This window comes from Cherax quadricarinatus, chromosome 88, assembly GCF_038502225.1.
Source record: "Cherax quadricarinatus isolate ZL_2023a chromosome 88, ASM3850222v1, whole genome shotgun sequence".
Lineage (NCBI taxonomy): Eukaryota > Metazoa > Arthropoda > Malacostraca > Decapoda > Parastacidae > Cherax > Cherax quadricarinatus.
This window is the reverse complement of record NC_091379.1, coordinates 4828120-4845619: the sequence shown is the minus strand read 5'-3', so window position 1 is coordinate 4845619 and position 17500 is coordinate 4828120. Positions and strand designations below refer to the sequence as shown.

Genomic DNA, 17500 nt, shown 5'->3' with positions numbered 1-17500 from the left:
TCCAGCAGTGTTTCTGATGTCTTGAAGACTTGTACACTTGTTCCAGCAGTGTTTCTGACGTCTTGAAGACTTCTACACTTGTTCCAGCAGTGTTTCTGACGTCTTGAAGACTTGTACACTTGTTCCAGCAGTGTTTCTGACGTCTTGAAGACTTGTACACTTGTTCCAGCAGTGTTTCTGACGTCTTGAAGACTTGTACACTTGTTCCAGCAGTGTTTCTGACGTCTTGAAGACTTGTACACTTGTTCCAGCAGTGTTTCTGACGTCTTGAAGACTTCTACACTTGTTCCAGCAGTGTTTCTGACGTCTTGAAGACTTGTACACTTGTTCCAGCAGTGTTTCTGATATCTTGAAGACTTGTACACTTGTTCCAGCAGTGTTTCTGACGTCTTGAAGACTTGTACACTTGTTCCAGCAGTGTTTCTGACGTCTTGAAGCCTTGTACACTTGTTCCAGCAGTGTTTCTGACGTCTTGAAGACTTGTACACTTGTTCCAGCAGTATTTCTGACGTCTTGAAGACTTGTACACTTGTTCCAGCAGTGTTTCTGACGTCTTGAAGACTTCTACACTTGTTCCAGCAGTGTTTCTGACGTCTTGAAGACTTGTACACTTGTTCCAGCAGTGTTTCTGATGTCTTGAAGACTTGTACACTTGTTCCAGCAGTGTTTCTGATGTCTTGAAGACTTGTACACTTGTTCCAGCAGTGTTTCTGACGTCTTGAAGACTTGTACACTTGTTCCAGCAGTGTTTCTGATGTCTTGAAGACTTCTACACTTGTTCCAGCAGTGTTTCTGACGTCTTGAAGACTTGTACACTTGTTCCAGCAGTGTTTCTGACGTCTTGAAGACTTGTACACTTGTTCCAGCAGTGTTTCTGATGTCTTGAAGACTTGTACACTTGTTCCAGCAGTGTTTCTGATGTCTTGAAGACTTGTACACTTGTTCCAGCAGTATTTCTGACGTCTTGAAGACTTGTACACTTGTTCCAGCAGTGTTTCTGACGTCTTGAAGACTTCTACACTTGTTCCAGCAGTGTTTCTGACGTCTTGAAGACTTGTACACTTGTTCCAGCAGTGTTTCTGATGTCTTGAAGACTTGTACACTTGTTCCAGCAGTGTTTCTGATGTGTTTCTGATGTCTTGAAGACTTCTACACTTGTTCCAGCAGTGTTTCTGACGTCTTGAAGACTTGTACACTTGTTCCAGCAGTGTTTCTGACGTCTTGAAGACTTGTACACTTGTTCCAGCAGTGTTTCTGATGTCTTGAAGACTTGTACACTTGTTCCAGCAGTGTTTCTGATGTCTTGAAGACTTGTACACTTGTTCCAGCAGTGTTTCTGATGTCTTGAAGACTTGTACACTTGTTCCAGCAGTGTTTCTGAGTGTTTCTGTCTTGAAGACTTGTACACTTGTTCCAGTACACTTGTTCCAGCAGTGTTTCTGATGTCTTGAAGACTTGTACACTTGTTCCAGCAGTGTTTCTGATATCTTGAAGACTTGTACACTTGTTCCAGCAGTGTTTCTGATGTCTTGAAGACTTGTACACTTGTTCCAGCAGTGTTTCTGATGTCTTGAAGACTTGTACACTTGTTCCAGCAGTGTTTCTGATATCTTGAAGACTTGTACACTTGTTCCAGCAGTGTTTCTGATATCTTGAAGACTTGTACACTTGTTCCAGCAGTGTTTCTGATATCTTGAAGACTTGTACACTTGTTCCAGCAGTGTTTCTGATATCTTGAAGACTTGTACACTTGTTCCAGCAGTGTTTCTGATGTCTTGAAGACTTGTACACTTGTTCCAGCAGTGTTTCTGATATCTTGAAGACTTGTACACTTGTTCCAGTAGTGTTCCTGATGTCTTGAAGACTTGTACACTTGTTCCAGCAGTGTTTCTGATATCTTGAAGACTTGTACACTTGTTCCAGCAGTGTTTCTGATGTCTTGAAGACTTGTACACTTGTTCCAGCAGTGTTTCTGACGTCTTGAAGACTTGTACACTTGTTCCAGCAGTGTTTCTGACGTCTTGAAGACTTGTACACTTGTTCCAGCAGTGTTTCTGATGTCTTGAAGACTTGTACACTTGTTCCAGCAGTGTTTCTGATGTCTTGAAGACTTGTACACTTGTTCCAGCAGTGTTTCTGATATCTTGAAGACTTGTACACTTGTTCCAGCAGTGTTTCTGATGTCTTGAAGACTTGTACACTTGTTCCAGCAGTGTTTCTGATATCTTGAAGACTTGTACACTTGTTCCAGCAGTGTTTCTGATGTCTTGAAGACTTGTACACTTGTTCCAGCAGTGTTTCTGATGTCTTGAAGACTTGTACACTTGTTCCAGCAGTGTTTCTGATGTCTTGAAGACTTCTACACTTGTTCCAGCAGTGTTTCTGACGTCTTGAAGACTTGTACACTTGTTCCAGCAGTGTTTCTGACGTCTTGAAGACTTCTACACTTGTTCCAGCAGTGTTTCTGATGTCTTGAAGACTTGTACACTTGTTCCAGCAGTGTTTCTGATGTCTTGAAGACTTCTACACTTGTTCCAGCAGTGTTTCTGATATCTTGAAGACTTCTACACTTGTTCCAGCAGTGTTTCTGATGTCTTGAAGACTTGTACACTTGTTCCAGCAGTGTTTCTGACGTCTTGAAGACTTGTACACTTGTTCCAGCAGTGTTTCTGATGTCTTGAAGACTTGTACACTTGTTCCAGCAGTGTTTCTGATATCTTGAAGACTTCTACACTTGTTCCAGCAGTGTTTCTGATATCTTGAAGACTTCTACACTTGTTCCAGCAGTGTTTCTGATGTCTTGAAGACTTCTACACTTGTTCCAGCAGTGTTTCTGATGTCTTGAAGACTTCTACACTTGTTCCAGTAGTGTTCCTGATATCTTGAACACTTCTACACTTGTTCCAGCAGTGTTTCTGATGTCTTGAACACTTCTACACTTGTTCCAGCAGTGTTCCTGATATCTTGAACACTTCTACACTTGTTCCAGCAGTGTTTCTGATGTCTTGAAGACTTCTACACTTGTTCCACCAGAGTTTCTGATGTCTTGAACACTTCTACACTTGTTCCAGCAGTGTTTCTGATATCTTGAAGACTTGTACACTTGTTCCAGCAGTGTTTCTGATGTCTTGAAGACTTCTACACTTGTTCCACCAGAGTTTCTGATGTCTTGAACACTTCTACACTTGTTCCAGCAGTGTTTCTGATATCTTGAAGACTTGTACACTTGTTCCAGCAGTGTTTCTGATGTCTTGAAGACTTCTACACTTGTTCCAGCAGTGTTTCTGATGTCTTGAAGACTTGTACACTTGTTCCAGCAGTGTTTCTGATGTCTTGAAGACTTGTACACTTGTTCCAGCAGTGTTTCTGATATCTTGAAGACTTGTACACTTGTTCCAGCAGTGTTTCTGATATCTTGAAGACTTGTACACTTGTTCCAGCAGTGTTTCTGATATCTTGAAGACTTCTACACTTGTTCCAGCAGTGTTTCTGATATCTTGAAGACTTGTACACTTGTTCCAGCAGTGTTTCTGATGTCTTGAAGACTTGTACACTTGTTCCAGCAGTGTTTCTGATGTCTTGAAGACTTGTACACTTGTTCCAGCAGTGTTTCTGATGTCTTGAAGACTTGTACACTTGTTCCAGCAGTGTTTCTGATGTCTTGAAGACTTGTACACTTGTTCCAGCAGTGTTTCTGATATCATCTGGGAAGTTGTTGATTAATTTGGGGCCAGGGGTGTTGATACAGTGTTCCATTATTGTGTCCACCGCTCCCCTGCTCCAAACTGGGTTTATTTTACACTTCATCCCATATCTCTCACTCCAGTATGTTGTTATGGCAGTGTGCAGGTTGGGACCAGGTCCTCGAGTACTTTCCTGGTATATATTATCATGTATCTCTCTTTCCTCCGTTTCATTGAGTACAATCAATACACGTTTAAGACTTTAAGGCGTTCCCAGTAATTTATAGAACGTAAATGATTTCTGTTTGTTCCAGCTCTGATATTTCTCCTGCCTTGAACAATACTGTTCCAGCTCTGATATTTCTCCTGCCTTGAACAATACTGTTCCAGCTCTGATATTTCTCCTGCCTTGAACAATACTGTTCCAGCTCTGATATTTCTCCTGCCTTGAACAATACTGTTCCAGCTCTGATATTTCTCCTGCCTTGAACAATACTGTTCCAGCTCTGATATTTCTCCTGCCTTGAACAATACTGTTCCAGCTCTGATATTTCTCCTGCCTTGAACAATACTGTTCCAGCTCTGATATTTCTCCTGCCTTGAACAATACTGTTCAGCCCTGCTATTTCTCCTGCCTTGAACAATACTGTTCAGCCCTGCTATTTCTCCTGCCTTGAACAATACTGTTCCAGCCCTGATATTTCTCCTGCCTTGAACAATACTGTTCAGCCCTGCTATTTCTCCTGCCTTGAACAATACTGTTCAGCCCTGCTATTTCTCCTGCCTTGAACAATACTGTTCAGCCCTGCTATTTCTCCTGCCTTGAACAATACTGTTCCAGCCCTGATATTTCTCCTGCCTTGAACAATACTGTTCAGCCCTGCTATTTCTCCTGCCTTGAACAATACTGTTCAGCCCTGCTATTTCTCCTGCCTTGAACAATACTGTTCCAGCCCTGATATTTCTCCTGCCTTGAACAATACTGTTCAGCCCTGCTATTTCTCCTGCCTTGAACAATACTGTTCCAGCCCTGATATTTCTCCTGCCTTGAGCAATACTGTTCCAGCCCTGATATCTCTCCTGCCTTGAACAATACTGTTCCAGCCCTGATATCTCTCCTGCCTTGAACAATACTGTTCCAGCCCTGATATCTCTCCTGCCCTGAACAATACTGTTCCAGCCCTGATATCTCTCCTGCCCTGAACAATACTGTTCCAGCCCTGATATCTCTCCTGCCTTGAACAATACTGTTCCAGCCCTGATATCTCTCCTGCCCTGAACAATACTGTTCCAGCCCTGATATCTCTCCTGCCTTGAACAATACTGTTCCAGCCCTGATATCTCTCCTGCCCTGAACAATACTGTTCCAGCCCTGATATCTCTCCTGCCCTGAACAATACTGTTCCAGCCCTGATATCTCTCCTGCCTTGAACAATACTGTTCCAGCCCTGATATCTCTCCTGCCCTGAACAATACTGTTCCAGCCCTGATATCTCTCCTGCCCTGAACAATACTGTTCCAGCCCTGATATCTCTCCTGCCCTGAACAATACTGTTCCAGCCCTGATATCTCTCCTGCCCTGAACAATACTGTTCCAGCCCTGATATCTCTCCTGCCCTGAACAATACTGTTCCAGCCCTGATATCTCTCCTGCCCTGAACAATACTGTTCCAGCCCTGATATCTCTCCTGCCCTGAACAATACTGTTCCAGCCCTGATATCTCTCCTGCCCTGAACAATACTGTTCCAGCCCTGATATCTCTCCTGCCCTGAACAATACTGTTCCAGCCCTGATATCTCTCCTGCCCTGAACAATACTGTTCCAGCCCTGATATCTCTCCTGCCTTGAACAATACTGTTCCAGCCCTGATATCTCTCCTGCCTTGAACAATACTGTTCCAGCCCTGATATCTCTCCTGCCCTGAACAATACTGTTCCAGCCCTGATATCTCTCCTGCCCTGAACAATACTGTTCCAGCCCTGATATCTCTCCTGCCCTGAACAATACTGTTCCAGCCCTGATATCTCTCCTGCCCTGAACAATACTGTTCCAGCCCTGATATCTCTCCTGCCCTGAACAATACTGTTCCAGCCCTGATATCTCTCCTGCCCTGAACAATACTGTTCCAGCCCTGATATCTCTCCTGCCCTGAACAATACTGTTCCAGCCCTGATATCTCTCCTGCCCTGAACGGGGCCGTCAACACTGAGCAATATTCCAAATAAAGGAGCATAAACAATTAAAAATGTCAACACTGGCATTATTTCCCATGTTTTGAAAGTTTTCATTATCCACCCCGTCATCTTTCTGGCCGTGTCAGCTGACATTATTGCTCCCAGATCCTACACACGTTCCTTTCTAGTTGGTGATCTTGTGTTTCACACACAGTGTGGCTATTGTAAACAAATGGAACTTGTTACCACTGAACCCCAGGTTCACCAATGAACCACAGGATGTTCACCACTGACCACTGAACCTCAGGATGTTCACCACTGACCACTGAACCTCAGGATGTTCACCACTGACCACTGAACCTCAGGTTGTTCACCACTGACCACTGAACCTCAGGTTGTTCATCACTGACCACTGAACCTCAGGTTGTTCACCACTGACCACTGAACCTCAGGTTGTTCATCACTGACCACTGAACCTCAGGTTGTTCATCACTGACCACTGAGCCCCAGGTTCACCACTGAACCACAGGATGTTCACCACTGACCACTGAACCCCAGGTTATTCACCACTGAACCACAGGATGTTCACCACTGACCACTGAACCCCAGGTTATTCACCACTGAACCACAGGATGTTCACCACTGACCACTGAACCCCAGGTTGTTCACCAGTGACCACAGGATGTTCATTGCCCACTGAAAAAATCTATTTATATCTTCCTGGAGTTTTTCCCAGTGTTGTGATGTGATTTTCATGGTCACAGAGATGTTAGGAAGTATTTCTTCAGTCTTGGAGTAGATGAATGGTTCAGTGAACCGACACGTTGATAAATTAGACACATGTGGCGAAACGTTTCCTCAATAAAGATACCCAAAAGTTGCACATGTCTAATTTATCAGTCTTGGAGTAGTCAGAAGTGACCTGGAGAATGCTAAAGTGAAGGTAGGAACCTTTACATAGCTTTAAGAAGAGGTATGATAAAGCTCACGGAGCAGGGAGAGAGTGGACCTAGTAGCGACCAGTGAAGAGGCGGGGCCAGGAGCTGTTAATCGACCCCCGCAACCACAAATAGGTGAGTACACTGGTACCACCACACTGACACCACCATAATTACCACCGCCACTACCACCACCACCACAACAACTACCACTATCACCACAACTACCACCATCACCACAATTTTCACAATCCAGAATTCACAAACTAATGACATTTCCCAGATAATACCGGGACTGAAGTATGTCCTAAGTATACATTATACTCATACATTATACTCATACATTATACTCATACATTATACACCTGTATAATATATACAATGATGAATTTATTCCCATTATATTACGTAAGTGAATAAATTAAATATTTAAAAATTTTTTAACCACATGGTTATTTTGGTATGTGTCAGTAGATAGAAGCTAAACTAGTGGCCACCAGGACACATATTTTAGTTACTATCTGTACTGGGAGACTGAGATAGTTGACTATCCAGCAGTTACCATGGAGGCTGGATGTATGGGACAGGTGTGAGTCACTGGCTAGTGTGAACGACACTAAGCTGTCGTCTCTTTCCCACACACACACAAGTACACACACGCACACGTACGCATACGCACACGCAGGCGCACATATACGCACACGCAAGCGCACACATACGCACACGCTCTATTGAGAGAAAGAGAGATAGAGAGAGGTAGATAGGATGGTACATGAAACTATACTAGTAACTCTCCCTATCTACTCCCTATTTATCAAGGGTGATCCTTACTTATCAAGGGTGATCCTTACTTATCAAGGGTGATCCCTACTTATCAAGGGTGATCCCTATTTATCAAGGGTGATCCCTACTTATCAAGGGTGATCTCCATTTATCAAGGGTGATCCCTACTTATCAAGGGTGATCCCTACTTATCAAGGGTGATCCCTACTTATCAAGGGTGATCCCTACTTATCAAGGGTGATCCTTACTTATCAAGGGTGATCCCTACTTATCAAGGGTGATCCCTACTTATCAAGGGTGATCCCTACTTATCAAGGGTGATCCCTACTTATCAAGGGTGATCCCTACTTATCAAGGGTAATCCCTACTTATCAAGGGTGATCCCTACTTATCAAGGGTGATCCCTACTTATCAAGGGTGATCCCTACTTATCAAGGGTAATCCCTACTTATCAAGGGTGATCCCTACTTATCAAGGGTGATCCCTACTTATCAAGGGTGATCATTACTTATCAAGGGTGATCCCTACTTATCAAGGGTGATCCCTACTTATCAAGGGTGATCCCTACTTATCAAGGGTGATCCCTACTTATCAAGGGTGATCCCTACTTATCAAGGGTGATCCCTACTTATCAAGGGTGATCCCTACTTATCAAGGGTGATCCTTACTTATCAAGGGTGATCCCTACTTATCAAGGGTGATCTCCATTTATCAAGGGTGATCCCTACTTATCAAGGGTGATCCTTACTTATCAAGGGTGATCCCTACTTATCAAGGGGTACTTATCAAGGGTGATCCCTACTTATCAAGGGTGATCCTTACTTATCAAGGGTGATCCTTACTTATCAAGGGTGATCCCTACTTATCAAGGGTGATCTCCATTTATCAAGGGTGATCCCTACTTATGAAGGGTGATCCCTACTTATCAAGGGTGATCCCTACTTATGAAGGGTGATCCCTACTTATCAAGGGTGATCCCTACTTATCAAGGGTGATCCCTACTTATCAAGGGTGATCCCTACTTATCAAGGGTGATCCCTACTTATGAAGGGTGATCCCTACTTATCAAGGGTGATCCCTACTTATCAAGGGTGATCCCTACTTATCAAGGGTGATCCCTACTTATCAAGGGTGATCCCTACTTAACAAGGGTGTTAATTTTTAAGATCTGTGCTCAGAAAGATCACACCTTAACAATACTTCAGTAAGAGTAAAATAGCCGGCCAGAAATTCTCACCAGAACACAGGAATAACAAACGAACACAAGAAGAAAAAGGCTATTCTTGTATGTATGTATGTGTGTGTGAAAGAGAAAGAGAGAGATATAGAGAGATAGCTTACCTTGATGAGTCTGGCCATGTTCTTGGCCCTCCAGTAGGTAGGAGGGAGACATCGTTGAAGAGTCAAGGCCGGCTGGCCGCCGTTCTTGTGCGGGTCGAGGGCCCCGTAGCAGCCACGGAACAGGTCTCCAGGGCCGCCCAGGAAGCTCTCCGAAGCTGGGATGGCTTGTGGCCTCTTGCCGCCCATGACGCCCGTCCACATGCCGCCCGTGTTGCTGGTAGTGGTGGAGTAGTCGTCATCATCGTTGTCTTGGTGGTGCTGATGCAGGAAGGAGTGGCGGCGGTGCGCGTCCAGTGGCACCGATAACTGAACACCTTCCTGAGGGAGGAGATGATGGTGAGTTAGAGACAGAGAGATAGAGACAGAGAGATAGAGAAAGAGAGACAAAGAGACAGATAAATATGTGAAATAAAAGGTTGACCCCCGTCTATATAGGCCAATTGTCTCGTAACGTCAAAATGGGACCATGTAAGCCATACTACTTACAAGGTAAACAATTCAATTTACAAGTCTCTAATTCTAGGGATTAAGGTGTGATAATGAGATCCTCTGCCATACCAGGGTTAACATCCAGGTGAATGTTAGTTTACAACATCCAGCACCGTTAAAAAAAACTCAAACTTATCTGTGTGTGTGGGACTCGAAGCGTGACCAGGAGTCCGCAGCTTAATTAACAGTATAGCGTCAGTATAGCGTAGGTATAGCGTCAGTATAGCAATTAGCGGGCGGAGGATAGAGCTTTCATCACTCCTTGTGCAGAATGACTCACTGTTAACGAAGGAGGTACAGTGGGTGCCACACACAGGGTAAACACAGGACTGACACACTGTGTAGGGCACGCAGTGTGTACTCACCTAGTTGTACTCACCTAGTTGAGGTTGCAAGGGTCGATTCAAAGCTCCTGGTCCCGCCTCTTCACTGATTGCTACTAGGTCCTCTCTCTCCCTGCTTTATCAATATGTGTGTGTGTGTGTGTGTGTACTCACCTAGTTGTACTCACCTAGTTGAGGTTGCGGGGGTCGAGTCCGAGCTCCTGGCCCCGCCTCTTCACTGGTCGCTACTAGGTCACTCTCCCTGAACCGTGAGCTTTATCATACCTCTGCTTAAAGCTATGTATGGATCCTGCCTCCACTACATCGCTTCCCAAACTATTCCACTTACTGACTACTCTGTGGCTGAAGAAATACTTCCTAACATGTGTGTGTGTGTGTGTGTGTGTGTGTACTCACCTATTTGTACTCACCTATTTGTGGTTGCAGGGGTCGAGTCCTAGCTCCTGGCCCCGCCTCTTCACCGGTTGCTACTAGGCCCTCTCTCTCCCCGCTCCATGAGCTTTATCAAACCTCGTCTTAAAACTGTGTATGGTTCCTGCCTCCACTACGTCATTTTCTAGGCTATTCCACTGCCTTACAACTCTATGACTGAAGAAATACTTCCTAATATCTCTCTGACTCATTTGTGTCTTCAACTTCCAATTGTGGCCTCTTGTTTCTGTGTCCCCTCCCTGGAACATCCTGTCTTTGTCCACCTTGTCTATTCCACGCAGTATTTTATATGTCGTTATCATGTCTCCCCTGACCCTCCTGTCCTCCAGTGTCGTCAGGCCGATTTCCCTTAATGTGTGTGTGTGTGTGTGTGTGTGTGTGTGTGTGTGTGTGTGTGTGTGTGTGTGTGTGTGTGTGTGTGTGTGTGTGTGTGTGTATCGTGTTCCTGACTAACCTAAACAATACATTAATCTGCCACTCTCTGCTCCATCTATCATAAATTCAATCCTTCTCTTCCTCCTTACATTCTCATCCGTTTTCTTCTTCTCCCTTCTCGTCTTCACGTTCCGTGATATGGTCAGGTCCCTTGGTTCCTTCAAGACGACAACCGCACACCTGAGACCATCTCAATACACTGCTTTAAGGTTAGGTACGATAGCCACATACCCAACTTAGTGTCAACCTGCTAGGAGGCTTGGGGCAGGAGCTGTGACTCAACCCCAGCAACCACAACTAGATGAGTGCACACACACACACACACACACACACACACACAGGGAGCAGGGAGAGAGAGGACCTAGTAGCGACCAGCGAAGAGGCGGGGCCAGGAGCTGTGACTCACAGTTAGGTGAATACACACACACACACACACACACACACACACACACACACATACACACACACACACACACACACACACACACACACACACACACACACACACACACACGGGGAAACTGCAGCAAAGGAAGGGAAATCTGTGGATTTTTGCTGGCTGGAAAATACGCAGAGGCAGACAATGTCAACTAAGAATCTTCATACGAGACCAGAGACAAGGAACCTACTTATGAGAAGACAATGAAACCTGGGGAACCTGGGGGAATAGGGGGGGAATCCTACGAATCTTGAGAGAATATCACAAATTTAACAGTCGAGGAAGAGTGTCGAATGACCTACTGGATGGGATTGAAACTCTCTGCGTGTCACTGTTTGTTGATGTAAAAACTAATGAGAAGAATAAGGAGAGGAGAGTGATAAACCCTAGAGAGTCGTCAACAGCGTGGAGATGTGGTCAGACAAGTGGCTGCTCGAGTTCAACCCAAACAAATGCAAAGTCATGTGTTATGGAGAAGGAGAGTGAAGACCGGACACGGAGTACAGCATGGGAGAAGAGAAGCTGTGAATATCAGTGTGAACAGGAGAGTGAAGACCGGACACGGAGTACAGCATGGGAGAAGAGAAGCTGTGAATATCAGTGTGAACAGGAGAGTGAAGACCGGACACGGAGTACAGCATGGGAGAAGAGAAGCTGTGAATATCAGTGTGAACAGGAGAGTGAAGACCGGACACGGAGTACAGCATGGGAGAAGAGAAGCTGTGAATATCAGTGTGAACAGGAGAGTGAAGACCGGACACGGAGTACAGCATGGGAGAAGAGAAGCTGTGAATATCAGTGTGAACAGGAGAGTGAAGACCGAACACGGAGTACAGCATGGGAGAAGAGAAGCTGTGAATATCAGTGTGAACAGGAGAGTGAAGACCGGACACGGAGTACAGCATGGGAGAAGAGAAGCTGTGAATATGAGCGTGAACATGACCTGGGAGGTCAATATAACACCAAAATATCACCAGAAATAAACTTGTATAACGTCAACGGTAAATATAATACTAGTTAACCTGAGAACTAATTAACCTGATAATTAGTTACCCTCAGAATAAGTTAATTAACCTGGGAATTAGTTAACCTGTGAATTAGTCCGTTCCTGCCAGCCATCTGAGGTAACTGATTTCGGTTTTAAGGGACAGTGTCCGTTATATACAGAGTTGTTCGTTGTTACAATGACGGGAAACACAGTCATAGATATTAATAGTTAGTGGACACCGGTTATTAGCGCGTAACACTGCTTACTTAGTCCGTTAAGTGGGACGTTTTTATGGGAATTTGTGAGTTACTGTTGAGTTAGTTTTTCTAACTTAGTCCCTTGACTCTAACTTAGCCCCTTGATTCCAACTTAGCCCCTTGGCTCCAACTTAGCCCCTTGGCTCCAACTTAGCCCCTTGGCTCCAACTTAGCCCCTTGGCTCCAACTTAGTCCCTTGGCTCCAACTTAGTCCCTTGGCTCCAACTTAGCCCCTTGGCTCCAACTTAGCCCCTTGGCTCCAACTTAGCTCCTTGGCTCCAACTTAGCCCCTTGGCTCCAACTTAGCCCCTTGGCTCCAACTTAGCCCCTTGGCTCCAACTTAGCCCCTTGGCTCCAACTTAGCCCCTTGGCTCCAACTTAGCCCCTTGGCTCCAACTTAGCCCCGTGACTAACTTTGCTCCTTAAGACACCTGCTGTCCATGTTCACCTAGCAGCAAGAAGGTACCTGGGTGCTAGTGGACTGGTGTGGGTCGCATCCTGGGACAAAATTGACCTAATATGCGAGAAATGCTCAGCATAACAAAGGGACTTTCTATATAGTAGTGTGTCATTGGTGTCAACTATGGTCTGTATAAGTTGTAACTTCTACTTGTGGAAATTTCATCATAACTTAGCCCCGTGGGGTCTGCCTGGCCCCCCTGTGGTCCATTTTCCAGGTCTTTCTGACAGTCTATCTTCTCAGACTGTCAAGACTGTCAGAATTTAAGCTGACATAAATACTGTGAATTTTTCTGTGCTACTGTCAGCTCTGGGATAATTCGTAATTAGGGGAAAATTATAGAGTTCTTGGGGAATGGGAGATAATCAGGACTGATCTGGGAAAGTGTAGGAGAGAGGACCCATTCCCTGGATCAAAAACCCTTCACCAGCATCAAGGATGTTAATCAGGAAGTCTTCTAATGTTTAACTGAATGCTTATTACAGAAAAAGGCTCGAAACTCGTACGGGTTACAACAGTGGTGCTCACTGACCACAAAACAGAAATTTACGTGGATTATATATATATATATATATATATACACACACACACACACACACACACACATATATATATATATATCTCAGACTGATCTAGCCCATCAGAAATTGTCTTACTTTAAATGAATCAGCGCCTGGCCATCAGGTATTTAAGTGATCATTTAGCCCATCAGAAACTGATTTAAGGCTTGAAATTATCTGTTGGGCGAGTCAGCCATCAGGTATCTGAGTGGTCAGTCAGTTTACTGAGCGTCAATGACCAAACATCTGGTAGCAGGTGTGTGGGAGAGGAGCGCAGCTGTCGTTGTTTACACTTGTTCCATCACGTCCAAAACATCACCCAACATTCCCCACTAGTCTAGACTCGTCCCATGTAGTCCAAAACATCACCCAACATTCCCCACTAGTCTAGACTCGTCCCATGGAGTCCAAAACATCACCCAACATTCCCCACTAGTCTAGACTCGTCCCATGTAGTCCAAAACATCACCCAACATTCCCCACTAGTCTAGACTCGTCCCATGGACTCCAAAACATCACCCAACATTCCCCACTAGTCTAGACTCGTCCCATGTAGTCCAAAACATCACCCAACATTCCCCACTAGTCTAGACTCGTCCCATGGACTCCAAAACATCACCCAACATTCCCCACTAGTCTAGACTCGTCCCATGTAGTCCAAAACATCACCCAACATTCCCCACTAGTCTAGACTCGTCCCATGGACTCCAAAACATCACCCAACATTCCCCACTAGTCTAGACTCGTCCCATGTAGTCCAAAACATCACCCAACATTCCCCACTAGTCTAGACTCGTCCCATGGACTCCAAAACATCACCCAACATTCCCCACTAGTCTAGACTCGTCCCATGGAGTCCAAAACATCACCCAACATTCCCCACTAGTCTAGACTCGTCCCATGTAGTCCAAAACATCACCCAACATTCCCCACTAGTCTAGACTCGTCCCATGGACTCCAAAACATCACCCAACATTCCCCACTAGTCTAGACTCGTCCCATGGACTCCAAAACATCACCCAACATTCCCCACTAGTCTAGACTCGTCCCATGGAGTCCAAAACATCACCCAACATTCCCCACTAGTCTAGACTCGTCCCATGTAGTCCAAAACATCACCCAACATTCCCCACTAGTCTAGACTCGTCCCCTGGACTCCAAAACATCACCCAACATTCCCCACTAGTCTAGACACGTCCCATGGACTCCAAAACATCACCCAACATTCCCCACTAGTCTAGACTCGTCCCATGGACTCCAAAACATCACCCAACATTCCCCACTAGTCTAGACTCGTCCCATGGACTCCAAAACATCCCCCAACATTCCCCACTAGTCTAGACTCGTCCCATGTAGTCCAAAACATCACCCAACATTCCCCACTAGTCTAGACTCGTCCCATGGAGTCCAAAACATCCCCCAACATTCCCCACTAGTCTAGACTCGTCCCATGGACTCCAAAACATCACCCAACATTCCCCACTAGTCTAGACTCGTCCCATGGACTCCAAAACATCACCCAACATTCCCCACTAGTCTAGACTCGTCCCATGGACTCCAAAACATCACCCAACATTCCCCACTAGTCTAGACACGTCCCATGGACTCCAAAACATCCCCCAACATTCCCCACTAGTCTAGACTCGTCCCATGGAGTCCAAAACATCACCCAACATTCCCCACTAGTCTAGACTCGTCCCATGGAGTCCAAAACATCACCCAACATTCCCCAGTAGTCTAGACTCGTCCCATAGAGTCCAAAACATCCCCCAACATTCCCCACTAGTCTAAACAAAAGTAACATAAACAAATACAGAAACACACAATTTTATCATCAAAATCAACAATAACACACCGTAAACATTTTGGAAAAATTAATACATAAACACATAGATTGTAAATAACTGGAGACAGTCACAAAGGTTGAAGATAACGCTTTGACTGGGACGACGTTTCCCTCAGTGTAGAGCTTTGATAACTCACGTTTGGCTCTGGTAGAGCTTTATCAAGTCATGTCTTGCTTTGTGTAAAGCTTTATCATGTTTCAGGATGTATAGAGCTTTATCACGAGATGGCAGAGCTCTACACAGGAGAAAGCGTAACCCCAAGGAAAGCGTCTCTCACAATCTCTGTTATCTCCGTAACGTCAACAATATTGTCCAGAGATCTTTATTATTTAAAAAAAATTATAAAGAAAAAGGGTCTTTGAAAAGGGTCTTTGAAAAGGGTCTTCAAAATGGGTATAGACACTTAAGAGAGAGTGAAATACATGCCCTACACACCTGCTTAACGTGCCCCAGGAGACATATAGCTGGCTCCAGGCACATCTGTGACACCCTGGCCAACACCTGCCCTGCCAGACAGGTGGCCCGACCAAAGCACACCTGTGAGAGACAAGCCAAGAGCCGCCTGAGTACACAGGTGGTGCAGGTGGTTGCTGCAGGTGCAAGGCCCGCCTCCTCGTTCCTCTCTTCCGACATCTGTAGTAGGGGAGCCACCTGCCCCTTGTTTGAGGGAGAGGGATCTGTCTGACCCTCCCCCGTCTCAGGTGACAGGGACCCCCTCCTTCAGTCTTAGATGCAAGGAACCTGTCTTTCTTACTGTCTGAAGAGACAGGGACCCTCCTCCTCCAGTCTTAGCTGGAAGGAACCTGTCTCTCTGACTGTCTGAAGAGACAGGGACCCCCTCCTTCAGTCTTAGTTGGAAGGAACCTGTCTCTCTGTCTGAAGAGACAGGGACCCCCTCCTTCAGTCTTAGATGCAAGGAACCTGTCTTTCTTCCTGTCTGAAGAGACAGGGACCCTCCTCCTCCAGTCTTAGCTGGAAGGAACCTGTCTCTCTGAGTGTATGAAGAGACAGGGACCCTCCTCCTCCAGTCTTAGGTGACAAGCACACTATTTTCCCCTTTGAGAATAAAGGGGAAGCTTTTCCCTTTAAGGGGAGAGACACGCCCCTTCTTCCCGTTTAAGAGGAGAGAAACGTCTCTTACCACCTGTGTCAGATGTTAAGACGGTGTCACGTGTCATCTCGCCCGCTGTGACACATTCCACACGGGTTACAATGTGTGTCACCTCCCAGGTGTGGCTGACACCGTGTGTGATATTAAAGCGGGCAAAACGAGTTGTTGACCACGTGTAGTGTGTCTAACCGCGTGTAGTGTCTAACCACGTGTAGTGTGTCTGACCACGTGTATTGTCTAACCACGTGTAGTGTGTCTAACCACGTGTAGTGTGTCTGACCACGTGTATTGTCTAACCACGTGTAGTGTGCATAACCACGTGTAGTGTGTCCGACCACGTGTATTGTCTGACCACGGGTATTGTGTCTGATCACGTGTAGTGTTTAACCACGTGTATTGTCCGACCACGTGTAGTGTTTCTCTAACACGTGTCAGATATACTGCTGGTGTTTCCCGTATTGACTGAATGACGGCCGCTATGATTTCTTCTTTGGCAGCTGAGGTAAACTGGAGCATGTATCCCTAGTTCAGGTATCCCATGTATACCCACACAGTACAGTGCTTGTGTAGGGTGTATCCCTGGTATAGGTATCCCCACACAGTACAATGTTAGTGTACTGTAGGGTATATCCATGGGTTCAGGTATGCCAAGTATCCCCCACACAGTACAGTGCTAGTATAGGTTGTATTCCTGGTACAGGTATCCCAGATATCCCCACACAGTACTATGTTAGTGAAGAGTGTATCCCTAGTACAGGTATCCCCACATAGTACAATGTTACTCAAGGGTGCATCCCTGGTACAGGTATCCCCACACAGTACAATGTTAATGAAGGGTGTATCCCTGGTTCAGGTATCCCAGGTATCCCCACACAGTCCAGCGTTGGTGAAGGGTGTATTCCAGGTTCATGTATTCCAGGTAACTCCCACACAGTCTAGTGTTAGTGTAGGTTGTATCCCTGGTACAGGCATCCCCACATAATACAGTGTTAGCGAAGAGTGTATCCTTGGTTTAGGAATCAAAGGTATCCCCACACAGTACAATGTTAATGATAGGTCTATCCCTGGTACAGGTATCCCTACATATTACAGTGTTAGTGTACGTTGTATCCCTGGTACAGGTATCCTAACACAGTGCAGTTTTAGTGTAGGTTGTATCCCTGATACAAGTATCTCCACACAGTGCAGTGTTAGTGAAGGGTATATCCCTGGTATCCC

General features: G+C 45.5%; 1 protein-coding gene across 3 annotated transcripts in view; it reads right to left on the bottom strand.

The window, feature by feature from the left end:
• The window catches only part of LOC128698544 (1-phosphatidylinositol 4,5-bisphosphate phosphodiesterase epsilon-1), a 209770-nt gene that overhangs the window by 106571 nt on the left and 85699 nt on the right, over positions 1 to 17500 (bottom strand). For 2 of the 3 annotated variants that reach the window (XM_070103876.1, XM_070103878.1), the window contains exon 4: positions 8921 to 9238. In XM_070103876.1, the coding sequence (XP_069959977.1) occupies positions 8921 to 9238 (318 nt within the window). Of the gene's footprint in view, positions 1 to 8920; positions 9239 to 15606; positions 16618 to 17500 lie in introns of those variants that run through there. The other variant, XM_070103879.1, reaches the window with a different exon arrangement.